General features: G+C 40.5%; 1 protein-coding gene across 1 annotated transcript in view; it reads right to left on the bottom strand.

Annotated features, from left to right (window-relative positions):
• LOC109911303 (threonylcarbamoyladenosine tRNA methylthiotransferase-like) overlaps positions 1-25,636 on the bottom strand; it is a 401,376-nt gene that overhangs the window by 141,347 nt on the left and 234,393 nt on the right. Inside the window, exon 5 of the mRNA XM_048608917.1 lies at positions 2,703-2,883. Coding sequence (XP_048464874.1) covers positions 2,703-2,883 — 181 coding nt within the window. The remainder of the gene's footprint in view (positions 1-2,702; positions 2,884-25,636) is intronic.

Here is a 25,636-nt window from a genome sequence, read left to right as displayed (position 1 = left end):
ACGCAGAGGGTGGTGGGTGCCTGGAACGCAGTGCCAGCGGAGGTGGTAGAGGCGGGCACGATAGTGTCATTCAAGATGTATCTAAACAGATACATGAATGGGCAGGGAGCAGAGGGATACAGATCCTTGGAAAATAGGCGACAGGTTTAGATAGAGGATCTGGATCGACGCAGGCTTGGTGGGCCGAAGGGCCTGTTTCTGTGCTGTAGTTTTCTTTGTTCTTTGTATATTTTAGTTTTATTTAAAGTTGCTTTGAAAAATCTACTTTTTTGCATCGTATTCTTTTCAAGTAAGAAATTATATTCACCCATCATTAACAAAATGCTAGCTCTCTCACATACCTACTGGTTTCAGTTTACTGACATTTGATAGATGATATATAACATTACAAGTCCTGTCTGTATACATAATTCATCCAATATGAAATAGCTTTACCCTTTGAGACCATATGGAAGTTTGCACTAACCCACAGTAATTTGTTGCCGTTAAAATGGTTATTTTAGAACACAATCTTTGCAGGAGGCTCAGTTGACACAATTCAGTTCTTATCCACAGCCTAAACCATGCCCAGGAATGAAAGCATGACACAGAGAATGAGAAATCAGCTAGCAACACTATCCACAACCTAATAAACCAATTGACACCACCACAGAGCTGTATGATCCCTCCCCTTGGCCCAGATGAATTCTTGGAAAATGCTATCAATGCGCATCTTTCATAATGCACACCATGCCATATGAAGTAACCTGATACAGCAATGTTTTCATTTACAAATCAAAGCATTGAAATGATTTGCAACATATTTACCTGAAAATTCAGATTAAATAACTAGACATCTGCTAGACTATTATTTGGATTAATCAATCTCTGAGTTCAGCTGGTAAATAATCGGTTTGATTACGTTATTGTTTTGCATCATTGTGTCATCCACATGGACTTATTTGACAAAATTTCTTTAAAGACACAGGAGAACATCGGGGCAAATACATCAAAAAGTACAGATTGGATCAGCTTAGTGAAACAGAAGTTTCAAGCTGCAAGTGGTCTTAATCAAGTCAACACTGTACAACAACTATTTTTAAAGCCTTCTGAAGGATGATACAATACCAAACAAAAAAAATCCACATGCTCTGCATCATTGTCAATATAAACATTTACATTGACACTGCTTGAGATGCAATACTTTTCTTTGCTGCATTAAACCCTCCTTCAGATCAGGACATTTATCTCACATTATTAAAACGTCATCTTATCTGACAAGAAATCTGTTACAGATTCTGTAGGCTGACTGGATTAAGTTATTAAAAGGACCATCTGGAATATAAGTAGCCAGGAATAAGGTTTCCTAAGATAGGTCATCATCTTATCCAGATTGAAACTTATGGAACAGATTTACCCACATTCTGTTCCTTTGCATACCCACTTTTACATTTGCAATACAATTTCTTATTATAGACACTATTCATGAAGGACTTTGCATTTTGCTCCATCTCTAATTATTTTGAAAATTCATTGAATGGTTATAGTACAGATATTGAAGTACTCAGGAAAGGGCAAGAAGTAGAGTCGAGGATTATCAGATCAGCCATGAAACTCATTGAATGGTGGGACAGACTCAATGGGTTGAATGGCCTATTTGTGCTCCTACATCCTGTGGTCACCTTGTAAACTTAAAATGATGTTAGTTAAATGGTTTGGCAGGTATCAACAGGCATGGGTTTCTTCGAGGGCCTGCTTGCTCTAATTTGTCAGTGTATAAGGATCTCCCGTTTCACTGTGCGCTGATAAGATGCAAAGACATGTGTTTGCCCATTTCAGCACGCACAAGTCAAACGGCACTGGAATTTATCAAGTACCAATGCTGCGTGTTACCTGCCAAATAAAGTATCAATACAACTTTATCCCATCTTTCTTTAAGATAATAGCTTACACCGACTGTGCTGTTAAATTCTTTTGATGAAGAATAAGACAAGGAACCTTTTGCTGTACTTTGATACATTGTTTTGTATAGAAGCTGTACTATTTATAGATCACTGATTAATGGGGGAGAAGAATGCAGAACATCCTCAGAATTGCACTTTTTTTTGACTGGCTTCTGAAGGAAGCTTTAAACAAAGCTGTTACTGTATGCAAAATACAAATTGAAGTTTGTGGATCCTTACAGTACTACTGAGCTGTGCAAAAGTACACTCAGTTCCCGTTCATTGCAGCAGTGTTTAAGGCAGGAGTTACAAACAGAAATATTGACAGAATGAAGTTCAACTGTTTAATTGTCATTTTGATTCTCAATCATTTACCTTATTAGTATTCATGGGTGAATTTACTGATGTGGAAAGCAAGTCTTAGTATTAAACATAGGAATAGCTAGTTGCAGAAATCGTTAAGTCATACCAAGATGTAATCATTTAAGAATATGAGCTGCACTTTCCAGTAAAAAAAATCTGGAATGGTGAAAATGTTCACACATTTGGGATTTGGGTATAAATTGCCAAGTTCAAGAGAAAAGTTTCCATTCTCAAAATAATCTTTTTTGATGTGATTTTCAGGTTTTGTTGTTATTTCTCCCAGTTGGCTGACTCATACAACTCACTCAAAATGGTAACCAAGCTTGGAAGTGCTTTCTTAAAGACCTACTGGGTCATGGATTATTTGATTGTATTTAGTTAAAACAAACTGAAAATTTGCATAAATAAAGAGCTCACCACTTGGGCTGGGACTTGTTCCATTTTTGCAGCTGGAGTGCCCGGACGTGGATAGAACTGATTGATGAACAGACTTGGAAATTTATACTCCTGAATTAGTTTCAGAGTTTCTTGAAAGTCAGCTTCTGTCTCACCTGGAAAACCACAGATAATGTCGGTGGCAATTGTAATCCCTGGCACCCTGAATAAAAAGATAAAAATTCAGGTTAAAAATGCATGTTATTTTCAAGTCAAGTGTTCACTGCTTCATGTGTGCTCTCCCTTGGCTGAGCAGAGGTCAGAATGGTCAGTCAAACTTTCCTATTTATATTCTACTCAGAGCAATTATCCACCGTTATATCAAGTGAACGAGAAAGTGAGTTGCTTTCTTGAAATGCTACAGTTTCTAGTGTAGTGTTGGGGAAGAAGTTCCAGGATTCTGACCCAGCTTCGGTAAGGGAACAGGGAATTTGTTCCAAGAATGGTGTATAATTTGGAGAGAAATTTGAATGTGTAGATGTTAACATGTGCCTGATGCTTTTATCCCTTACGTGATAGAGATCATGTGTTTACAATGTGCTGTTGAAGAGGCTTGGCAAGTTCTTGCTGCAAATCTTGCATATGATATACATTGCAGCTAGTGGATGCCGCCTGTGCAGGCACAGAATGTTGAAAAGTGGTAAATAAGAGTATTGATCAAAGCTGTTTTTCCCTAAATGTTTTTTAAAAGTTTGTTGATGGGATGTGGGCATCACTGGCCAGGCCTATATTTATTACTCATCCCTGGTTGCCAAGACGGCAGCTAAGAGTCAACCATTTTGCTGTAATGAGGTAAGGAAGGCAGATATCCTTCCAGGAAGCCAGATGGGCTCTTACAGCAATTGTCAGTGGTACATGATTGCCATTATGCCAGCATTTTTTAACATGCAGTTTTTTTAAAATTGAATTCAAATTTCACCATCTGCCATGATGAGGTTTAAACTTATGCCCCCAGAATGTTGGCCTGGGCCTTCAGATTACTAGTCCAGTGCCTCCCCATAATCATCATTAATAATAATTCAATTATCTCCCCATGATATTCAGAAGCACTTCCATTGCTGAATCCCTACAATCAACATGCTGTCATTTAGCATTGACCAGAAGTTAAATGGATCATTAAACAAATATTGTCACTATAAAAAACAGGTCAGAGGCTCGGAATTCTTGGGGGGGCTGTGTGTGTGTGTGTGTGTGTGTGTGTGTGTGTGTGTGTGTGGTGTACCTGCCAACTCCCACAGCCTTTACATCAACTATAAGACACAAATCAAGAATATGATGGAATGCTGATCACTATTCAGGATGAGTGCAGCTCCAAAAACTCTCAAGAAGTTCAACAGCATCCAGAACAAAGCCAGCTCAATTACTGCCCCATCCATCACTTTCAACATTCACTCCCCCCACCACCCACCAACACACAGTGACAGCAGCATGTACCATCTACAAAATGCATTGCAGTGAAGGGACAGTGGATATGAAGTTAACAAGAAACAAAGTTGTGGTAACTGTTGTTTTGCAGCCTAAAGGACAGTATACAATCGGATTCCACAAGGATTCATGTAAAAACACTGTATTCCTTGATATATATTAATACCCGAGGTTTGGGTGTGCAGTACACAATTTTAATTCTTGCAAGTACTGTGAACTGTGAGATGAATAGTAGGAGGCTTCATGAGAACACAGACAGGTTGGTGGACAAAGTAGACATGTGAAAGTGAATGTAGGGAAATGTGAAGTGAAAGATTTTGAAAGGCAGAATGAGATGAGGAGCAGTGTAAAATAAAGGTCTGATTTTCATTCATCAGGCAAGACGAGTCAGAAAATCTCCCAACTTTCTGGAGTCATCTTGGGGAAAAAGTGCCACAAATGGCTGAATCTTCATTCTGGGGGATATAGGCAAGTGCGGTACATAGCAGGGTGCACCACTCCCAGACACAAATCAGAGGCAGCCAAGTGCTCAAGTTTCTCACCTCCCCACTCACTAATGTGATTGTGATTGTGCAAAAAGTATCAGAGAAATAAAGCTATAATGGTTGCATTTAAGATTATGTCCTTAATAACCACAAATATTTTTCAACACTTCGATATGAGCAACCATTTTTGTTCACAATTTTTAAAAGGCTGGACATCTAAATAACATGACAGCTTCACAGACCCCATCTGCTCTTTACAAGCATGTACATCTACTTTACAATACTGTAACTCTCATTCAGTGAGCAAAGGCTCTGGTTCCAGAAATAATGGAATCCGTTTGAACTGAGTTTAAATGGCTCTGCTCAGTTCAGGTTTTCCTCATGTGTGAGGCACATCCCACCCTGTTCCCCTAGCAGCAAAAGGAAAAATGTGAAATTCCAGATCTAGGTTTCAAGTGCAAGTTTGGACACATCATGAAGTCTCCATGACTCTCTAAAAATCTGGGCCAATGGATACAATTCTAAAAAGGGTGCAGCAGGAACAGAGAGATCTGGAAGTACATGTTTACAAATCAAAGAGTGGTGGGATAGCATGAGCACCGAATTAACTATGCATATGGGATCTTGGATTTTACAGATGGAAACATGACATACAAAAATGACAAAATTATGGTGAACCTGCAAAAATAAATGGTTCAGCTTCAGGTGAAGTCTTGTTCTAATCCGTGCACCACATTTTAAGGATGCGAAGACATCAGAGAGGATGAAGAAAAGATCTGTGAGAATGTTTCTCAGTGACTTCAGATATGTGAACAGATTGCCAAAGTAGTGACTGATGGACTGAAAGGAGAGAAGGTTGACAGGAACTTTGATAAAGGTAGTCAAAATAATGAAGGGTTCTGACACAGTAGATAGGGAGAAAATGGTCTTATTGGTAGAGGGGTCAAGAACAAGATGACACTGATTTAACGTGACTAACAAAGGAACTAAAGGTAATGTGGGGAATTTAGTTTTTACAGTAAATAGTTAGAATCTGTGATCTACTGCTTGTGAGTGTGATGGAGACAGATTCCATTTTGATCTTCATGAAAGTGGATAAGTTTCTGAAAAGATTTACATCACTATGGGAAAAAGGTAGGGGAGTGCAACTAGTTGGAGTGACCATATTGAGAGCACCAAAAAAAATGAGGTGTCAAATGGCCTCCTTCCATGCTATAATTTTTGTAAACTTATGGCATAATTTACTTTTTATCGACTTTCTTTCTCAATTTTCCACTAAAGGTAACTCATAAAGTGTAAAACAACGGAGATGGATACACCCTGTCAGGAAATGCATAACATAGAGTTATGGAAGGTTTTACTATCTTATAAACAAATCATCAATTCATAATCATACAATCACAGAAATGTTACAGAAGGAGGCTATTCAGTCCATTATGTTGGGAACAGCTCTCCAATGAATATTGTGACGATGCTATTTGTCTGCTTTTCCCCATATCCTTACACATTATTTAAATAGAAACAATCATCCAATGTCCTCCTGAATGCCTCGATTGAACTTGCCTCCAACACATTCTGAGGCAATACATTCTAGGCCCAAATCATCTGTGTGAAATTTATGAAACACTTTAAACCTGTGCCCCATCATTGTCAATTCTTCTACAAGTGGGAACAATTTCTCCCTATCTACACTATCTCAGCCACTCCTGATTTTGAAAACTTCTACCCAAGTCATCCTCTTTCCAAGAAAAATAGTTCAACCTCTTCAAACTATCCTTATAACTGAAGCTTCTCATCCCTAGAAACATTTTTGCAAATCTCTTTTGCACTGTCTCCAATGCGTTCACATCTTTCCTATAAATTAGCGACCAGAACTGTAGACAATACTCCAGTTGAGATCTAACTATTGTTTTATACAAGTTCAGCGTCACTTTCTTGCTTTGAATTCTATGCCCCATTAATAAAGCCCAAGATACTGTATGCTTTATTAACTGTTCTCTCCACCTATCTAGCTATTTTCAGTGATATTTGTACATGTACATCTAGGATCCTCTTACAATTTCTTAAGTATTGCCACTCCTAAAACTTACTGTCCACGCATATTCTTCCCATCAAAATGTGTCACTTCACGCTTCCCTGCACTGAACATCAGCTACTACCCCTTACATCCTGAGGAGTTGGTAGTCTACAAACTACACTGAACAATGTAATTGCAAATCCTTTGTACAGTGGGTCTAGCCAGATTGATCCTACCCCAGCCAGCATTCAAGCTCTGAAATTTGGAGCTCTAGTCTCTGCTGGCAGGATCCATGATTTCTCACATATTACAGGCCCCATTTCCACTTGACTGCACTGAGCGGCCATACCTGAACATTATTTCTCTTAAGTTAACTGTACTGCACGCTGGATTATTTACAGCAATTTATTAGGTTGGCCCTGACCTCCCTTTTTTCCTACTGTTTCATGATTAAAGCAAAGTATAGCTACTTCATTCAAAATAATATGATTTTCTAATTTATAGCAATGTAAAGACAGACCCCAACAGCAGTTTCCCACCAAACAATGCCTTTACATCATTGCCATCATAGACAGCAAGTTGCCTTTACATGGAACATTTAATGTTGTGAACTGATCCAAGGCACTTAGCCTGAGAAACAAGTGCAGTTGAAAGAAAAATTATTTCTATCATCTCACTCATTTTTCTACCAAAAACTACAACACCCCCATCATACAGCTAATTGTTTCTTACGAAGTAAGAGATTTTTTTTAAAACAACCCTAAAGTTGCAACATAAAGTCCATCTAACACTTTTGAAACCAGACACATTTATTCCTGTGTTTACTCCCTGGAATGTGGGGGATTGTTGAGTCGGGCAACATTCATTCCTTCTCAGAGATAGTAAGAATTGCCGATGCTGGAGTCAGAGATAACAGTGTGGAGCTGGAGGAACACAGCAGACCAGGCAGCATCAGAGGAGCAGGAAAGCAGACGTTTCGGGTCAGGACCCTTCTTCAGAAATGGTCCCTAATTTCTCTTGAGATGGTGACGGATTGAGTCAAAAGTTCAGGTCAAGCTGGAATGTGGTTTGGAGGGGATCTTCAGGGTGTTGGTGCTCCCACATATCTGTTGCCCTTGTTCTTCGACAGTTTGCAGGCTTGGAGAATACTGTTAAAGGTCTCTTGGTGAGATGCGACAATGCATCTTGTAGACTGTACACATTGTTTGCATTGCATCGGTGGTGGAGAGACTGAATGTTTAAGATGGTGGAGCAGCTGGCAGTCAAGTGGGCTGTTTTGTGCCAGATGGTGTTGTTCACTAGTTTTGTTGGAGCCACATTCATTTATGCAATTGAACAATACTCAATCACAGACCTGACTTGTAACTTGTAGTTGGTGAATAGGCTTTGAAGAGTCATGAAATGAACTACTTGCTGCAGAAGTCCCAACCCCTCTGACTTCTGTAGCTGTAGTTTTTATATGACTAGCTCAGTTTAGGTTCTGGTCAAAGGTAACCCCTAAGATTTAATATTGAGGCATTCAGTGATGATGATGCCATTGAATGTCAAAGAGAGACGGTCAGTTTCTTTTTTTTTTGGAATTGACCACTGCCCACCACTTGTGTACAAATATTAGTTGCCACTTATCACCCCAAGCCTACAAATTGTCCTGGTCTTGCTGCATATGATTAAGGACTGCTCTAATATCTGTGGAAACACAAAGGGTGCTGAACATTGACAAGCATCAGTGAATATCCCGACTCTGATATTATGATTCAAGGAAGGTTACTGATGAAGCATCTGAACCTAAATCACTACCTGAACCTAAATCACTACCTGAGGGCTACGGGAGAAATATCTTGGGACTAAGGTGACTGACTTCCAATAACTATCTTACTTTGTGCTAGGTACAACTCCAACAAATGGAGGGGTTTCTCTCTGATTTCCAGGAACTTCAGTTTGCTGTACTACTTGATGCCAAACTAAGTCAATTACTGCCATTTAATCCCTGGAGTTCACTTCTTTGTCCACATTTGGACCAAGGTTGTAATGAGGTCAGGAGCTAAGTGCCCCTGATGGAACCCAAACTGATCATCAGTAAGCAGTTTATTGCTGAGCAAATGCCACCTGATAACACTGTTGATGATCCCTTCATCATTGTTGATAATCAAGTTTTAACTGACTGATTGGTAATTGCTGGATTCGATTTGTTCTGCTTTTTGTACACAAGACATGTTTGGGCGACTTTTTCACAATGATGAAGAGATGCCAGTGTTGTCAGTGTATTGGAATAGCTTGGCTAGGGGCACAGCTAATTCTGGAGCACAATTCTCCAATCATTCTCCATTTCTGGCTGAACACAACCGGAAATGATTCGGTCTTGTCTTTGTCGCTGATATGCTGGGCTCTCCTGTCATTAAGGATGGGAATATTTGTGGAGGGTCCTTCTCCAGTGAGTTGTTAAATTGTCCATCACCACTTACGAATGATTGTGGGAGAACGGTTTAAACTTTCAGTTGTAGGTTTGCTTGGCTCTGTATATTGTACAGAGCTTCCACTGTTTGTCATGCAAGTATTCCTATGCTGTACCTTCAACAAGTTGATACCTCATTTTTAGGTAGGACAGTACTGCTCCTTGTAATGTCCTTCTGCATTCCTCACTGAACCAGATATGTCCCTCCAGCTTGGTGGAAATGGGAGAAATGCTGTGCCACAGGGTTACACTAGGTTACTGTGGATGACTACAATTCTGCTGTTGCTGATAGCCACAGAATCTCATGGATGCCATATTTGGAATTTTTATACCTATTCAAAACCCATCTCACTTAGTAGTAGCACCTAACATAATGGAGGGTATCTTTCTGATCAAACTTCATCTCCACAAGGACTGTGCAGTGGTCACTCCTACCAATGCTGTCAGAAACATATGCATCTGCAACAGCTAGATTAGTGAAGTCGAGGTCAAGTAAGTTTATCCCTCTTGTTAGTTCCCTCACCATGCACCGCAGACTTAGTCAAGTTACTATGTCTGCCAGCCATTCTCAATAAAGAAATTGAAGTACCCTACCCAGAGTATATTCTGTGTCCTTGCCATCTTCAGTCCTTCCTGCCATTGGTGGTCAACGTGGAGGAGCACTGCTTCATCTCTCGAATGGATGCAGTAATCAGTAGATGGTTTCCTTGCCCGTGTCTGACCTGATATCTTGAGAATTCATGGCATCTACAGTCAATGTTGAGAACACCTAGCACAACTCCCATCTAACTGTGCACAACTGTATCACTACCTCCAGTCTGTCAGATGGCAGGACAGCCCATACACAGTCTGTAAGGTTTGATTTGATGAGTATGACTATGGCAGGCTGTTGCTCAACTGGTCTGTGGAACAGTTCTCCCAATTTAGGCTTAAGCTCTCAGATGTCAGTAAGAAGAGTTTTGTAGGCCCAAGGAGTTTGCTTTTACTATTTCCAATACCTAGGTTTCTGCCATATGTTCATCCAATTGCATTTTTTTTAAAAAAGATTTTGTAATGATTTGTTGCAAATTAGTGGCTTGCTTGGCCATATTTAAGAGTCAACTACAATGTTTTGGATCTGGGGGTCACATGTATGACAAACCAGATAAGGATGGCAAATCTATAGCCTTAAAGGACATTAGTAAATCAGATTTTTTTACAATGAAAATTGATAATGGTTTTGTGGTCACTACTGGATTTGCTTTTATATCCAAATTTATTAGTTGAATTTAAATTCCACCTTTTGAACATGTTTCCTGGGTAGAAGCGTAAACTGCTGGATTACTAGTCGTCAAATATTATCACTATGTTACCACCATCCACTGGACATGTTTAACTAGTTGATTGGACACAAAAGATCCCACAGTATTATTCAAAAGAGTTTGGGAGGTTTCTCAGTGTCCTGCTCAAAGTTCCTTCCTCAGCCAAAGCCACCAAGAACAGTTTAATCTGTCATTTATTTATCTAATTTGCTCTTTGTACAATTACTTGCAAATTAGCTCCTGTGTTTCCAACCTAAGTTTGAAGAGTGGAAACTGTTGATATCTTATTTATAGCAGAATTTTGGTATTATACTACTTGGTATTGTACCTAAATTAGAACATAAATCATTTCCATCCAATTCAGCCATTTTTAGTGCTCATACTCTAAAGGAGGATTCTCTTTGACAAAAGAGGAGTTAATTATTTACAACTGGATTCAGAAGATCTGTTTTGCAGGTAAATAAATTTGGTGTCCACTTGTCTCTCCTGATGTAGCTGTTCTAATGTATACATTTAATTGTAATGATTACTCTAAATACTTTGCCAGAGGAAGTGGTAGAGATGCCGTTACAGGTACAGTTATAGTAACATTTGGAAGGTACCCGAACAGGAAAGGTTAGGAGGGATATAGCCCAACGCAGGCAAATGAGACTAGTTTACCTTGGGAAACCTAGTTGGCATGATGAGTTGGACTGAAGGGTCTGTTTCCATGCTGTATGCCTTGACGATTTCTACAGTTACAACAGTAGGTTTCATTTTAGAAAATTCTTCACTGTTTCTAAATCTAGTTTTCTTTGATTGTTGTATTTCAGACAGATAAGCTTGAGCTCCATTAGTCATAAGTTCTGCTAAGTCATATAGAGCTCCTTCCTGCTAAGGTTTCATTGGAAGTTTGTAAATTGCCCAGGGATGAAACAGGGAATCCAATCAGTTTATTTCCGTCATCATTTTTATTACATGCCCGATAGCTGTTCAAGTATTTGGAAAAAGGGAAACTAATACCTGAAATTGAGCTTGGGTTTGTAAAATTATTTATTAAAAATTTAATGGAATTACAAATAGCAGCAATAACATAAGTTACTTTTATAGACAACACTGTAGGTCATCCCCAAAACATGGAATTCACCAGTTTTAAAATCTCCCCACCCCCGGCCTCATCCCATGTCCAACTCTCCCTCTCTTCCTGCCTCCTTGATTTGACACAACCTGTCCACTTTCTCTCCCACCTATCCACCCCACCCATCCCACTGACCAATCCCCACCACTCCCTACCTACACTCACCTACCTTCCCAAGCGCCGCCCCTCCTCTCTATTTATTTCTCACCTCCCTTCCCCCTCCCCATTTCTGAAGAAGGGTCCCGACCCAAAACGTCAACTTTCCTGCTCCTCTGATGCTGCCTGGCCTGCTGTGTTCCTCCAGCTCCATACTGTGCTGCCTCTGACTCGCCTTTGCAATTTTAACAGTATTTATCTCAGGATTACATTTTTAAAAACCTAGGTAAACAATCAAGCCTTAAGTAGAACACCATGAACAACAGAAAGTTGGCAATAAGGAGGAAGTAAAATTACCTTCAAAAGATTTTTGAAAATGAGAAAGACTATCAGTAAAATATTGAATATGTTCATCTAGATGTAGATGAAATCTTATGAGTTAAATGAACTCAGTCTACAATTTATGTTCTTAATTTCAGACAGATTTTCAGCAGCAAACTGAAATTCAATGCGTCACTACTGCACCTATTACAAAGTGAACATAGTGACATCTAAACATAATTAAGTACAATGCATTTTTCTAAAATGATGTGTATATTCAACACCCAAAACACATTTCTAACTCTTTAGAACACATCCATATTGACTGTCACATTACCTGCAACAAAACAGATTGAAAATCCAGCTAAATATGTAAGTTAACAAAAAGTCAAAAACACTGAGAACTCTGATGCAGCATTCCACTTTCCCTGATCATATATGTTATTACAGGAATAAATTATGCAAAAAGGGGGGAAATTAATTTGAATAAATCAAAACCAATTTTCAAACCATGAAGAATTAATGCTGCCTTTGTGATAGTTTGAAAGATTTAGAATATACAGAATTATTTCCAATCTTTCTTCTGTGCTTGATGAATCATGAAAAAGCAAATTATTTGTCAAGGACATTTGTGGACATTACTGTGAAGCATGAAAAAAATACCAGTCCCAGAAACTCAAATCTTTTAAATAGATGAGACTGCAAATTCTAATTGTGTCTATATACAATACGCAGCAGACAAGAGTGGATGCTCAATAGGATGTGGTATATGTCTTATTATTACTCTATGAATTCTCCAACCATTTTCTAACATTTTATTGAATGACAGGATTATACTCCATACAGAACTGTTCAAAATTTCTACCTTATTCAGCCTGTTATTCAATGTTTCAGGTTGTTAAAATGATTCTGCAAAAATTCTGAACTGAAAATTTCAAGGTCCTCAAACAATTGTTACAGTAGCTTTGAAGACAACACAATGTTGAGCCGGAGGACCACAGCAGACCAGGCAGCATCAGATGAACAGGAAAGTTGGCATTTTGAGTCAGGTCGAAACGTCAACTTTCCTGTTACTATGATGCTGCCTGGCTTGCTGTGGTCCTCCAGCTCCACACTGTGTTGTCTCTGACTCCAGCATCTGCAATTCTGACTATCTCTGTTCTAGCAGCTTTATTTTCTATGTTTCACATTAGTTTTTTAAATGTTTTTATCCTAAACAAATTATTTTAATGGCTTGTAAAGTCAGTTGGGAGATTATTCCAGTTGCATTCCAGTTCTATCAAGAATAATCCATCTTGTTTAAAGATGAAACATGTATGAGGAAGGTTAAAAACTCTTATACTTCTTACAGATTAGAAAATGGAAGGGCTGAAATACTAGATTATGTGGGGGACAGGATGTTGACTTGTACATTTTAATTCAACGCATATATATTCATCGATTTAATTCACTTATAATTCAGAAGATTCATGACTTTCATTTTCCGTAAAAGTTAGATTTCATGGAATCATTTTGAATTATTTTAAGAACTTTAAAGATCTACATGTTCCCTCTTCCATGTAGTTCTCTACTTTGTTATTGTTTCTGCTCACACATTTTCTCGAAGTTTCATCAAAAGGTTTATCACCCATATTAGTGTGTGTTTTTATATCTTAAAATGAATTCCACACAATTGATTTAGGCTGCTAAAATCACTGTTAAGAAGTGGCAAAGGCTTCAAGATGGGCTTAGTAGACTCTTGTTTACCCAATGATGGTGGAAACTATTCCGTCTAGCCCCACAACTGCATGGAGCAAATAATAGGAAAGCAAAATTCTGCAGGTGCTGGAAACAGTGCACAACATTTTTGGAGAATAATTTTTGGCTTCAAGGGCTCTTTTTCATTGTCATTAACTCATTTATTAAGTGAGGTAGTTACACGGTTACTCTGCTTTCTCTATTTACATTCACGTATTGGGTTTTTCAACACTCTCAGATCAGAATTAGAAGAATTCAGCAATATCTTCAATAATCATCATCATCTCTTCATTAAATTTAAAGCTTCTCCTTAACACCCCAGTATTTAAATTGGCATAAAGTCAACAGTCATCACAACCAAAGTATTAAAAAAAAACTGACAAATTATTCCATACAAAAAGCCTTCACCCACGACACACATTCCACAGACTGTTAAGGTCATAACAAATGCATTTCCATCACATTGGCACAAGATATTAACTAGGCAGTTAGTACTCATTTTACTGTATCTCATATCTCAATCTCAGTTTTAAATAGTACAACTGTCAATGGTACTCAGTGCACTATCTCCAGGCAGTAGTTCCTGGATATATTTAACTTTAAACTTTAAATGAGAAATTGCAGATTCTTTAGTGAGTAATTCATCACCTCAGTGATTTCAAGTTTTCCTGGCTCATGGTTAGCTGAATGTTGCTTTTGTTGACAGGTTTAAAAAGATTCTCTCTTCTTAGCAACTTCCCTCAGTCTTCGCCCACCACAACAACCTCCTTCTGTTTTCCCTCACTTTGCAGCCTCCTTCTCTGTCGACAGATACCTCTTGCAGTCTCCATCCTCCTCACAACCTCCTTGTAGTGTGCATCTCCCTCCCAAGCACCCTGCAGTGTTCCTATCATTCCCCAATTCCCTTTGCAGTCTCCCTGTCTTCTGCTCCATTCCATTTGCTGTCCACCTGTCTTCCCCTCAGATTCCTCGTCTTTTCACCAAGACCACAAGACATAGGTGAAATAACTCCACGAAGGCTTTATCCTGTCACCAAGTCATCCTTTATTTACACATGTATAGTGCTTGACATTGACCCTGCTAGCTCAATGTCAGCTCCTAGAGTGAACAGCCCCCCTGACACTCCTGTTTATATCTGTCAGCCAAGACGCTGTGTTTGGACCAGGTTAGCAGCCCCGATCAGGGAACTCCTATTCTATGAGGTCCTCCTGGCTGAGCTTGTTACAATCACTACATCCCTCCTCCTCTATGTCCTGGGATGTAGGTCTGTTTTTTTTTTGTAGCTTCTCCTGGGGCGTATTCACAGCAGGTCCAGTTCCTCCGACTCTACCTCAGATACTGGTGGCACGTACCCGACTAAAGACCGCTTCTTGCGCCCGGAGCTTCTCGGCCAAAATTCATCTTCTTCGTCAGGCAGTAATGGCGTTGAGGTTGCGACATCTGACGTGTGCAACTCGGACTCAGAGATTCCTTTGAAGCTAGGTGGAGGTGGTGAACCCACAGACTCTGACAACCTTGCTGGAGGTTCTGAGGAGCCAGATATAGAACACAGAAAATAGAACAGTACAGGCCCTTCGGCCCACAATGTTGTGCCGAACTTTTACCCTAATCCTAAGGTCTATCTAACCTCCACCCCTACCTTATACTATTAGTCATTAGTATCCGCTTAAATGCCCCTAATGAGGCCGACTTCACTACCCTCTCCGGCAATGCATTCCACGCCCCTACCACTCTCTGAGTAAAGAACCTACCTCTGACGTCTCCCCATATCTACCTCCACTCACTTTAAAACTATGTCCCCTCATAATAGCTACCTTCACCCTAGGAAAAAGTCTCTGGCTGTCCACTCTATCTATACCTCTGATCATTTTATACACCTCTATCAAGTCACCTCTCATCCTTCGTTGTTCTAAAGAGAAAAACCCTAGCTCTCTCAACCTTTCCTTGTAAGACCTTCCCTCCATTCCAGGCAACATCCTGGTAAATCTCCTCTGCACCTTTTCCAATGCTTCCACATCTTTCCTGTAATGAGGCGACCAGAACTGGACAGGATACTCCAGATATGGCCGAACCAGGCTTTTGTACAGCTGGAGCATAACTTCACAGCTCTTGAACTCAATCCCTCTATTGATGAAAGCTAACACACCATACGCCTTCTTAACAACTCTATCCACCTGAGTGGCAGCTTTCAGGGAACTGTGGACGTGAACCCTAAGATCCCTCTGCTCCTCCACACTGCCAAGAATCTTTCTGTTAACCCTGTATTCTGCTTTCAATTTTGTCCTTCCAAAATGAATCACCTCACACTTTTCAGGGCTAAACTCCATCTGCCACTTCTCAGCCCAGCTCTGCATCCTATCAACGTCCCTTTGTAACCTAGAATACCCCTCCGCACTATTCACAACTCGATCGACCTTCGTTGATATGTTTTGCTTCTGCCCTGTTTGCAAGGTTGCAGCTTTTATGCGGTCCACATACTTGTTCAGGACCACCTCTCCTACCTGAACTTTGTACATCATGGAATGTGACCTGGTGTCAACCATGCCTCTCACCCATGCAGGGCCATTCAACATCAAACTTCATCCCCTGAAGCAAACCGACTTTCTCACTTAGAGGAGTCTTGAATCCAATACGAGCGTTTCAGATGCCATTTCACTCTCCGACCCAGGTGCAGAAAGATCAGGTTTAACTTGGTGCTGAGTCTTCTGCCCATCAGCAACTCTGCTGGAGCTATCCCTGTGGTAGCGTAAGGGGTGGTCGTATAATTAAACAAAAACCGGGACAGTTTGGCATCAAGAGAAACTGTAGGCTGTTTCTTCATACCCTAGTGTGGAAGCAGGCCCTTCGGCCCATTGAGTCCACATTGACCCTCCAAACAGAATTCCAACCAGACCCATCCCTGTACCATGTCCCTGTAACTCTGCATTTCCAATGGCTATTCAGCTTAGCCTGCACATCCCTTGGACAATATGGACAATTTAGCGTGGCCAATCCACTTCACAGAATCCCTACAGGATGAAAACAGGCCTTTTGGCCCAACAAGTCCATACGAATCCTCAGAGCATTCCACCCAGACACATCCCTCTACCTTTTCCCTGTAACCCACCTAATTTATACATCCCTGAACCCTCTGGGCAATTTAGCATGGTGAATCCACCCAGCCTGCACATCTTTGGACTATGGGAGGAAACGGGAGGAAACTGGAGCACCTGGAGAAAACCCACGCAGACACGGGGAGAAGGTGAAAACTCCACATGGTTAGTCACAAGAGGGTGGAATCAAATGAGCCACTGTCCCGCCCTTCTTTGAGCCTGCCTTCAAAGTTTGGACTGCTCTTTCTGCCAGACCATTCAATGATGGATGGTATGGAGCTGTCCTTACATGCCAAATGTCATTTGACTTTAGGAAATACTCGAATTCCCTGCTGGTAAATGATGGCCTGTTGTCTGTGGCCAACCTCCGGGAGTCAGTGTATTGCAAAAGGTGCTCACAATTTTTCAATTGTCATTTGCGTGTTTGACAAATGAACTCTATTCATGTCCAACCACTTTTAGTGGGCGTCCACAATGACTAAAAAACGTGCAGCTCATGAAAGGACCAGCATAGCCAACGTGTAACCAAGTTCAGGGTTTACCCATCCATTCTCATGAGTAGGGAGGAGCTGTTGGGGTAATTTTTGTCCTTGTTGGCACTCTGGGCACTGCACCACCAATGTGGCTATTTTGGCATTCAATCCTGGCCACCAGACATAACTTCGCACCAACATCTTCATTTTGAACACCTTTTGATGATCTTGCTGGAGTTCTTCCTGTATCTGGCGGCAACCTTTGCTCGGGACAATCACTCTTGCTCCCTAGAATAATATGCCATTCTATATGTTGATCTGGTCTTGCTGGGTTCAGAAAGGTTTCAATTCTGGTTGTGATGGCCCTACTGTTTCCCCCATCACCACCAGCTATTTTAGTTTTGCCAGGACAGGATCTTTTTGTATCCACAGTCCAATATTGTTAGCGGTGACCAGAAGAGTACACAGAAAGTTTAAGATCAGAACGGACTCTTCCAGTGGCAGCACCACTGGAAGTATATCCGCCAGTGGGAGACGGTTCAAGGTATCCACATCTGCCACTTGGCCTCTCGGGAGGTATTCCAATTTGTAATTGTATGTACTTAGAATAAGAACCCACTGCTGAATTCGGTCTGAAGCCCTACCCTCTTTAAGTAAGACCTAGCAAGGGTCTCTGGTCTGTTACTACTACAAAGTTACGTCAGTAAAGCCATTGGTGGAACTTTCTCACACTAAAGATGACCTTCCTTCTCTATCTGGTTGTATCCTCTTTAGAGTGTTCCTATCCTCTGGGCCATCGCTGGGCCAAAACTACCTGATATCGTATAGGGAGGCATCACACGTCAGCAGCATATCTTGCTTGGGATCATAAAGTGCCAACATCTTAGATGACGATAGCTACTTCTTCACTTCCTTGAAGGCTACATCTTGGTTCTGAAACCATTTTCGAGGCTGATCCTTTTTCAATAGCAGATGTAAAAATGCCAGAATGGAGAATAGGTTAGGTATGAACTTTCCACAATAATTCAAGCAAAGACTTAAGCTTTGGTACAGACGTGGGAGCCGGTGCACCTTTGATCACTCTCGCTTTATCTTCCAATGGGTGTAATGTGGTCTTGTTGACTCTGTAGCCCAAGTAGATCACAAGGAGTGCCTGAAACACACAAGACGTACACCTGCCTTGGAGAAACGTTTAAGCACTATGTCCAAGTTCTCTAAATATTCTTCATTGGTCTTCCCAGTTATTAGCACATCATCCAGATAAATGGCAACCTGGGGCAGACCTTGTAAAATGTTCTCGGCACAGGCTGATGATACCCCAAAAGGCAGTCTTGCATACTGGTACAAACCCTTACGGGTATTAATTGTAGCATACTTCTGGAAACGTCATCTAATCGCAATTGCAGGTCTGCATGGCTCACGTTCAGTTTTGTGAAGGCCAGCTCCCACCCCGCCAGTCTTGCGTATAAGCCCTCTAGCGAGGGACTAAGTCTTTATCCAGCTGCAAAAAGCAGTTTACCATTTTTTTGAAATCCCCGCACAGGTGAACCAACCCATTGGGTTCCACAATTGGTACAGCTGGCGCTGCTCATTTTGCAAACTTAGCTAGCTTGATTTCATTGCTTTCCAGCCTCCTGATTTCTGTCTTTACTTTTACATGTAAGGCAAATGGCACTAGCCCCTAGACCGTCCTGAATAACTTCCAGGCATTTAATTAGGACTTTACTCAGGCAGCTATTTTCTAATTGAAAAACGTTGAGCCAATCAAGATGACTCTTTTTCAACCAATTTCGCCCCATCAAGCTCGGGCCTGAGCCTTTTACTATAATCAGCAGTAAATGAACCAGCCACTTACCATAAGAGCCAGAACCAAAATTGAACCCTTAATCTGTAGGGGATCCCCCACATAGGTTCTCAACCTGGCCAAGGCGTTATGCAAACCTAAGGGTTAGAGTCCAGAGCGAATTTTGGTAAAGTCGAGTTTGGCAATTACTGAAACAGCCATGCCAATATCGACCTGCATTAGAACTGGGTGACCATTTAACCAGATATTTATTTTGATTGATTCTGATTTGGATGTTGCTAAGCTATTCATCTGTCCCAAACAAGCTGTAGGTAGACTTTCCAGGTTGTGCACTCTCCTGGATACTGGACTATGAGTTGTCTTACTCAATTCAGGCCTAGTAGGACTCTTTTGTTGTCGAGTCCACATACTGTCAGCAACTACAATGGACTGCCAGCCCGGATCCTTGAGAAAATTTTATCTGTTTGGCCGAGGCTTGGCAATGTTCAAGATATGTCCTGAGTGAGGCTATGCAATTGCCTTTGCTCAGGTGGTGCTCCCCAAGCTCAGTTAGCCTGCTGAAGGTGTCCACTTCCGTCAGAATACCTTATAACGAATAAGCTCCACTTGCCGCATTTTCTAATGACAAGCCAGTTGTAGTGCCTGTCTGAAGTCCAGTTGGGCATCAGCTAGTAGGCGTTTCTGCATGGTCATATCATTAATCTCACATACCAAATGGTTTCTCAGCATCTCACTTCGGGTTAAACCAAAAACACATGCCTCTGGCAGTCGTCTTAGCTTCATCAAAAATCCCAATATGGATTTCCATGGTTGTCAAACTGTTGCGTAAAACCGAAAGTGTCTCAAAATTACAGGAGGCTTGGGGTCATGATATCTCTTAGCTAAATCAGTTAACTCTTGAAAGGTTTCAGTATTTGGTGCCTCAGGGAAAGTCAGGCTTCTAATAACCGGAAAAGCTGCAGGTCCACAAGCTGTCGGGAGAATTACATATTGTTTTTTGTCTGCCCAGTGTCATTTGCCTGTTAAAAAAAAAGCAAACTTTCCATATACTGGGACCAATTTTTGACAGCAGGATCAAACAAGTCAAGTTTCCCAAAAAGCTGCCTGATGCCGGAAATGCTTACCACAACTCAAAGATGACCGTTACAAGTAAATCTCTTTGGGGCAGGTTTTCTCTCGTCACCACTGAAGGCTGGTATCCTGTCACCAAGTCACCCTTTATTTACATGTGCACAGTACACGACACTGACCCAGGTAGCTCAGAGCCGGCACCTAGAGTGAACAGACCCCTGACATTCCTGTTTATATCTGTCAGCTAGGACTCCCTGACTGGGGCTATTAACCTGGCCCAGTCAGGGAACTCATTCTATGAGGTCCACCTGGCTGACCTTGTTACACTCAATACAGGAGGAGCAGAGATAGGCCATTTCACTCTTTGAATATGCTCTGCCATTCAAAGAGATCACAACTGATCTGATAATCCTCAACTTTTCTTTCCTGTCTTGCCCCCATAGCCTTGATAGATTAAAAATCCATCCCTCTCAGCCTTGAATATATGTAATGACCCAGCCTTTACAGCTATCTGCCAGAAAAAAAATCCACAGATTTACCACCCTCTGAAAGAAGACATTTCTCCCAATTTCTGCTTTAAATGGGCAGCACCTTATTCTGCGATTATGCCTTATTGTCTTAAGACTCTCCCACAAGGGGAAACAACTTTCTCACATCTACCCTATCAAGCCCCCAAAGAATCTTATATAGTTCCCTTATACTGCTCTACTGTGAAAACAGATACAACACATTTGACATTAATCCATCCCAGTTTTACCTGCATTGGTCTTTATATTCCAGCTTTAGTGAATATTTTTCATACTTCCCTCATTTATTTTAATTTAAATGTTTGAACTTCAGGTTTGTAAAAACTGTTATGTTATACCAATAAATGGGTGACGTTATCATCAATGATTAATTAAACACAAAGAAGCTATGGCTGTGAATTATATTTTATAAAACTACAACTTAAGCATGCAGTAAAAGTGAATAGATTTCCTGATAAAAATTCAATGAGAAATTGATCTGAACGATCAAAAAATATTCTTTCTGCCTATTGTTATTTTGTGCAGGGACAATTAAACTTGATTTTTCCGTCCCAATTCTAAGGATGTAACGAAGAATTGTGTGTGCAAAAGCAAAATACGTGCATTTCAAAAGGCAAGACCTAATGCTTAACTCCATATGATGTTCACATCTTAATAAGGGATAAAAGTCAGAAGGAAAATCTAACTTACTGGCCCCTCCACCCTCTGATATGATGCACTCAACTTAATTTTATAGTTGTGAAAATGGCAAAAGGACTAGTAGGTGAGCTATATCTAGACCTCTGGTGTTGTTATCTGTAAAATAGCGCCCGATCACAGTTTCACACAACCTTTGCAAGCGAATGAAAATGGTAGTGAGCCGAAGTTCGACTGTTGGACATTGAAGTCTAGAAGATGTTTTTGATTCCATGTCTACAAATAGGCATGTTTTAACTTATCCCTTTGCTAAAAAGCTGGTGTGACTTTTAAAGTGCAAACTTTTGGATCGTTAAATTACTAAAATCATCTTCAGCAGCAATGTGAGTGTACAATAAGCTTGTACAACAACAATCTTATAGTCTGTGGTGTTCCAAAAATAATTTGCAGCTAATGCTAACAATTTAGTCCTACAACTGTAAACTAAGTGTACTATATCAACTTTAGCCCAGAATGTGAATTCATCAATGTTGGCAATATTTTGTTCTGCTAACGTTCACTATTCTACAGCAAAGATGTATAAAGGTGAAATTAAACAAATTTTGCCTGAATCAAGTCAAACAAATAGAGATGTGTACAAAATCTTGTTGAAGGTTAAAGAATAAGCAACTATGTGTATAAATGAACATCGATCTCAGTACCGATCTTAGTTTGTTTCATACAACACATTTCGTTATTCTGCCTTAAGGGAAAACAGTTAAATTATTGTGTACATAGATCAACAGTTTTTAGTGTTTGATGTTTAACAGCCCTTATACCGGCTGATGTCAAAACAACCATAATATCCAGGCTTACAAGATTGACTGTAAACATTCAACATCTGTATTACCATATATTGTCACATTGTGACTATCCATCAACCCAAATTATTAGCTAAGAATTTTGTTTCAGCAACTTGCATTCATTTGTGAAACATGGGTGACGCTGGCTAGGCAGCATTTACTGCCCATGTCTAGTTGTCCGTGAGAGGATGATGGTGAGCTGCCTTCTTGAACCACTGAGGTCCATATGCTGTTGATAGACTCACAATGCTGCTAGGGAGGGATTTCCAGGATTTTGACCCAGTGACCCTGAAGGATCAGCGATATATTTCCAAGTCAGGATGGTGAGTGGTTTGGAGGGGATCTTGCAGGTGATGGTGTTCCAATGTAGCTGCCCTTGCCCTTCTAAATGGAATGGTCATGGGCTTCGAAGGTGCTGTCTTAGGCTGTTTGCCTAATTTCTGCAGTGCATCACGTAGATAGTACACACTGCTGCTACTGAGCATCGGTAGTTGTCTGTCTGACTGAATGCTTATATGGTGGTATCAATCAAGTGGGCTATTTTGTCCTGGAAGATGTCAAGCTTCTTGAGTGCTGTTGCAGCTGCACTCATTCAGGCAAGTGGGAAATATTCAATCACACTCCTGACTTGTGCCTTGTAGACTGTGGACAGGCTTTGGGAGTCAAGAGGTGCATTACGACAGTATCCTAGCCTCTGATTTGCTCTTGTAGCTACTGTATTTATCGTCCAGTCAAGTTTCTGGTCGATGTTGATCACCAGGATGCTGACAATGGGAGATTCAGTGATGGTAACACCATTGGTAACACCTGTTCAGATCAAGCAGTTCGCAAATTCAATCGCTAATCTATTTTGAGGTAATGACCAACATATTGTCAGTAGCAAGGACGTACAATTGGTTTTATTATCTCTAGATTCAGAACTAGGATAAAAAAAGAGTCCACTTATTGGTGACCATCCAGCTGAAAGTCAATGTGTATGATATCCGGTGAGATTAAGTATCCAGAATGGTCAAATTACGCCAAGAGTTAAAGTTTTGTTCAAAATCAGAACCAAGGCATGAAGAAGACTTTTTAGGCAGGATACTCAAGGGTTACAAGCACGCAAGGAAAAGTACCACAGCAAGGAGTTGATGCCTTTTGGTAGGGTGACAGAGAAGCTGAGGGAAAATAAGTCAAGAGATTTTCATTTATAGGGCAAACAACTTTACCTCACAATTCTTGGCTTATCATACTGTGAATCCTCACAGTCATTGATCACTGCATCTCACTTTCTTGAATTTTGTGCCAGAATAAAGGCAATTCAAAGTCTTGAATATCATATAAATAGTAAAAGGGTAGTACAGGAAGGGTAGGATTGAATAGACATCAAAAACATCTACCCTTGGGATGCAGAGGATTTGGATGCGTACTTTACAGTTATCTTCCCCAAGAAATAAGATGGTACCAAAATTACAGTAAAGACAATGTAGTTGAGACACTGGATGAGTTAAAAATTAACAAAGAGGTACCTGAAATCTGGCTATACTTAAATTGATAGTCACCAGGACTTGACGAAATGCATCTAAGGACATGGAGAGAACAGAGCAAATTGCAAAGCAGACAGAGTTCAGCCACACTGAGTTTCAAGGGAGTAAGGCTCAGCTGGATGGTCTCTACTTTTAATGCTAGGGGTATTACAGCTAAGAGAAATGAGTTAATGGTGTGAAATTGTGATGTTGTTGCATCATAGAAACGTGGTTGAGGGATGGTAGGACTGGCAACTCAAAATTCCAGGGTACAGGAACACCAGACAGGCGAGTGGCAGGTGTAAAAGAGGAGGTAGTATTACATTATTAAGTAAGGAGTCATTTACTACAGGTATGAAGGTAGAGTTGTATAAAGTGGGCTAGGAAAATAGACAAGTAGAAAATCAGTAGATGAGCAGTGGCAGACATTTAAGCAGCGATTTCATATGGTTCAAAGATTTGTTCCAGCCAAAAACTAGGACTCGATGACAAGAATGACAAAGGTGGTTAACAAAGGTCATGGAGAGTATCCAATCGTAACCTAATTCGAATGTAGTTGCAGCTAATTCAAAATTACATTTGCAGTGACATTGGATAACACATCCAAAAATCTCTTTGGTATCCTCAGAGTCAAATTCTGGCAATTTTGAGCCTTATTCTGTACTATAACCATGTAACATACCGCAACTCCAGGGTGCACAATCGAAAGAACACACCAGCAACTCATCAAGGATTTTTCACCAGTACCTTCCAAACCTACAACCTCTAGCACCTATAATAAGGGAAATAGGCGTACGGGAATATTACCATTCCAAGACCAAGTCCAAGCTAATGACAGTCATAACTTGGGCATATATTGCCAGTAGGTCAAAACAATGGAATTCCCTACCTAATAATATTGTGGGTATACCCTCATTACACAGGCTGAAGGCAAATCACTACTACGTTCTCATGGGCAATAAATGTCAGTTTTGCCAATGATCCTAAATCCTCTGTGAGCTGTCAATGTCAACAAATATGATGAGACAATCCTGTAAGGTAAACTGCTCAAAGTTCTTTGCCTCTAGCAAATCTTCCTCAGCCAGGACTGCTAGCACAATAAGCAGTACTCAGACATGGCTTGCCTTTAGGCAGACTCAATATTCTCCAATCATCAAGATCATTTACTTCTAACCCCATAACAGTGCTTGGCTCTGCCTATGTGTGATAACATCTGCTGCTGAAACCCTTATCCATTCCTTTGGTTACAAAATATTCGGTTATTCCACTACTTGATGCCAAAATCTCACTTTGCACTCTCTGTAAACCTGAGCTCAGTTCAAACTTGTTGCCCCTATCTGAACTCCAAGTCCAGCATCCATATATGTGCTGAGCTACATTGACTCTTGATCAAGCAACATCTCAAATTTAAAGTTTTCATCGTTTTCAAATTTCTCCAATGACATGTGCCTCGTGATCTTTAAGTTCCTCCAGCCCAACAACTGATATCTTTGCATTCCTCCAAATCTGACTTCTTGTGTGTCCAGATTTTGCATCCCTCTATCAATGCTGGTTCTGCTTTCAGTTACAAATGCTGCAGTTCTGGAATTCCCTCCTTAAAGCTCTCTTCCACTCTACTGTTCTCGCCTTGTTAAAGATTCTTCTTAAAATGTGGGCACCCGTCCTAATAGTTGCTGGTTTGTTGTCAAATTTTGTTTGATAAGCTGACAGGCTGAGTTCATAGCCCATCCATATAGTAATTTATATCACCAATGTAGATATGCATTCATATATTGACAAATTGTCCATTCCATGAGAGGTCAGTATTCGTTGATTATAAAAAAAAGGAAAATCATAAGGAAATAAACTGCAACATCATTATGGTCGGTCTCAGACAGAATAACTTTGGTCTAGGAGATAGTAGGAACTGCAGATGCTGGCAAATCTGAGATAACAAGGTGTAGAGCTGGATGAACACAGCAGGCCAAGCAGCATCAGAGGAGCACGAAGGCTGACGTTTCGGGCCTAGACCCTTC

The sequence above is a fragment of the Rhincodon typus genome, chromosome 2 (assembly GCF_021869965.1).
Source record: "Rhincodon typus isolate 14 chromosome 2, sRhiTyp1.1, whole genome shotgun sequence".
In the NCBI taxonomy this organism is placed as follows: domain Eukaryota; kingdom Metazoa; phylum Chordata; class Chondrichthyes; order Orectolobiformes; family Rhincodontidae; genus Rhincodon; species Rhincodon typus.
The sequence above is the reverse complement of the archived record's forward strand: the minus strand, read 5'-3'. Positions and strand labels throughout refer to the sequence as shown.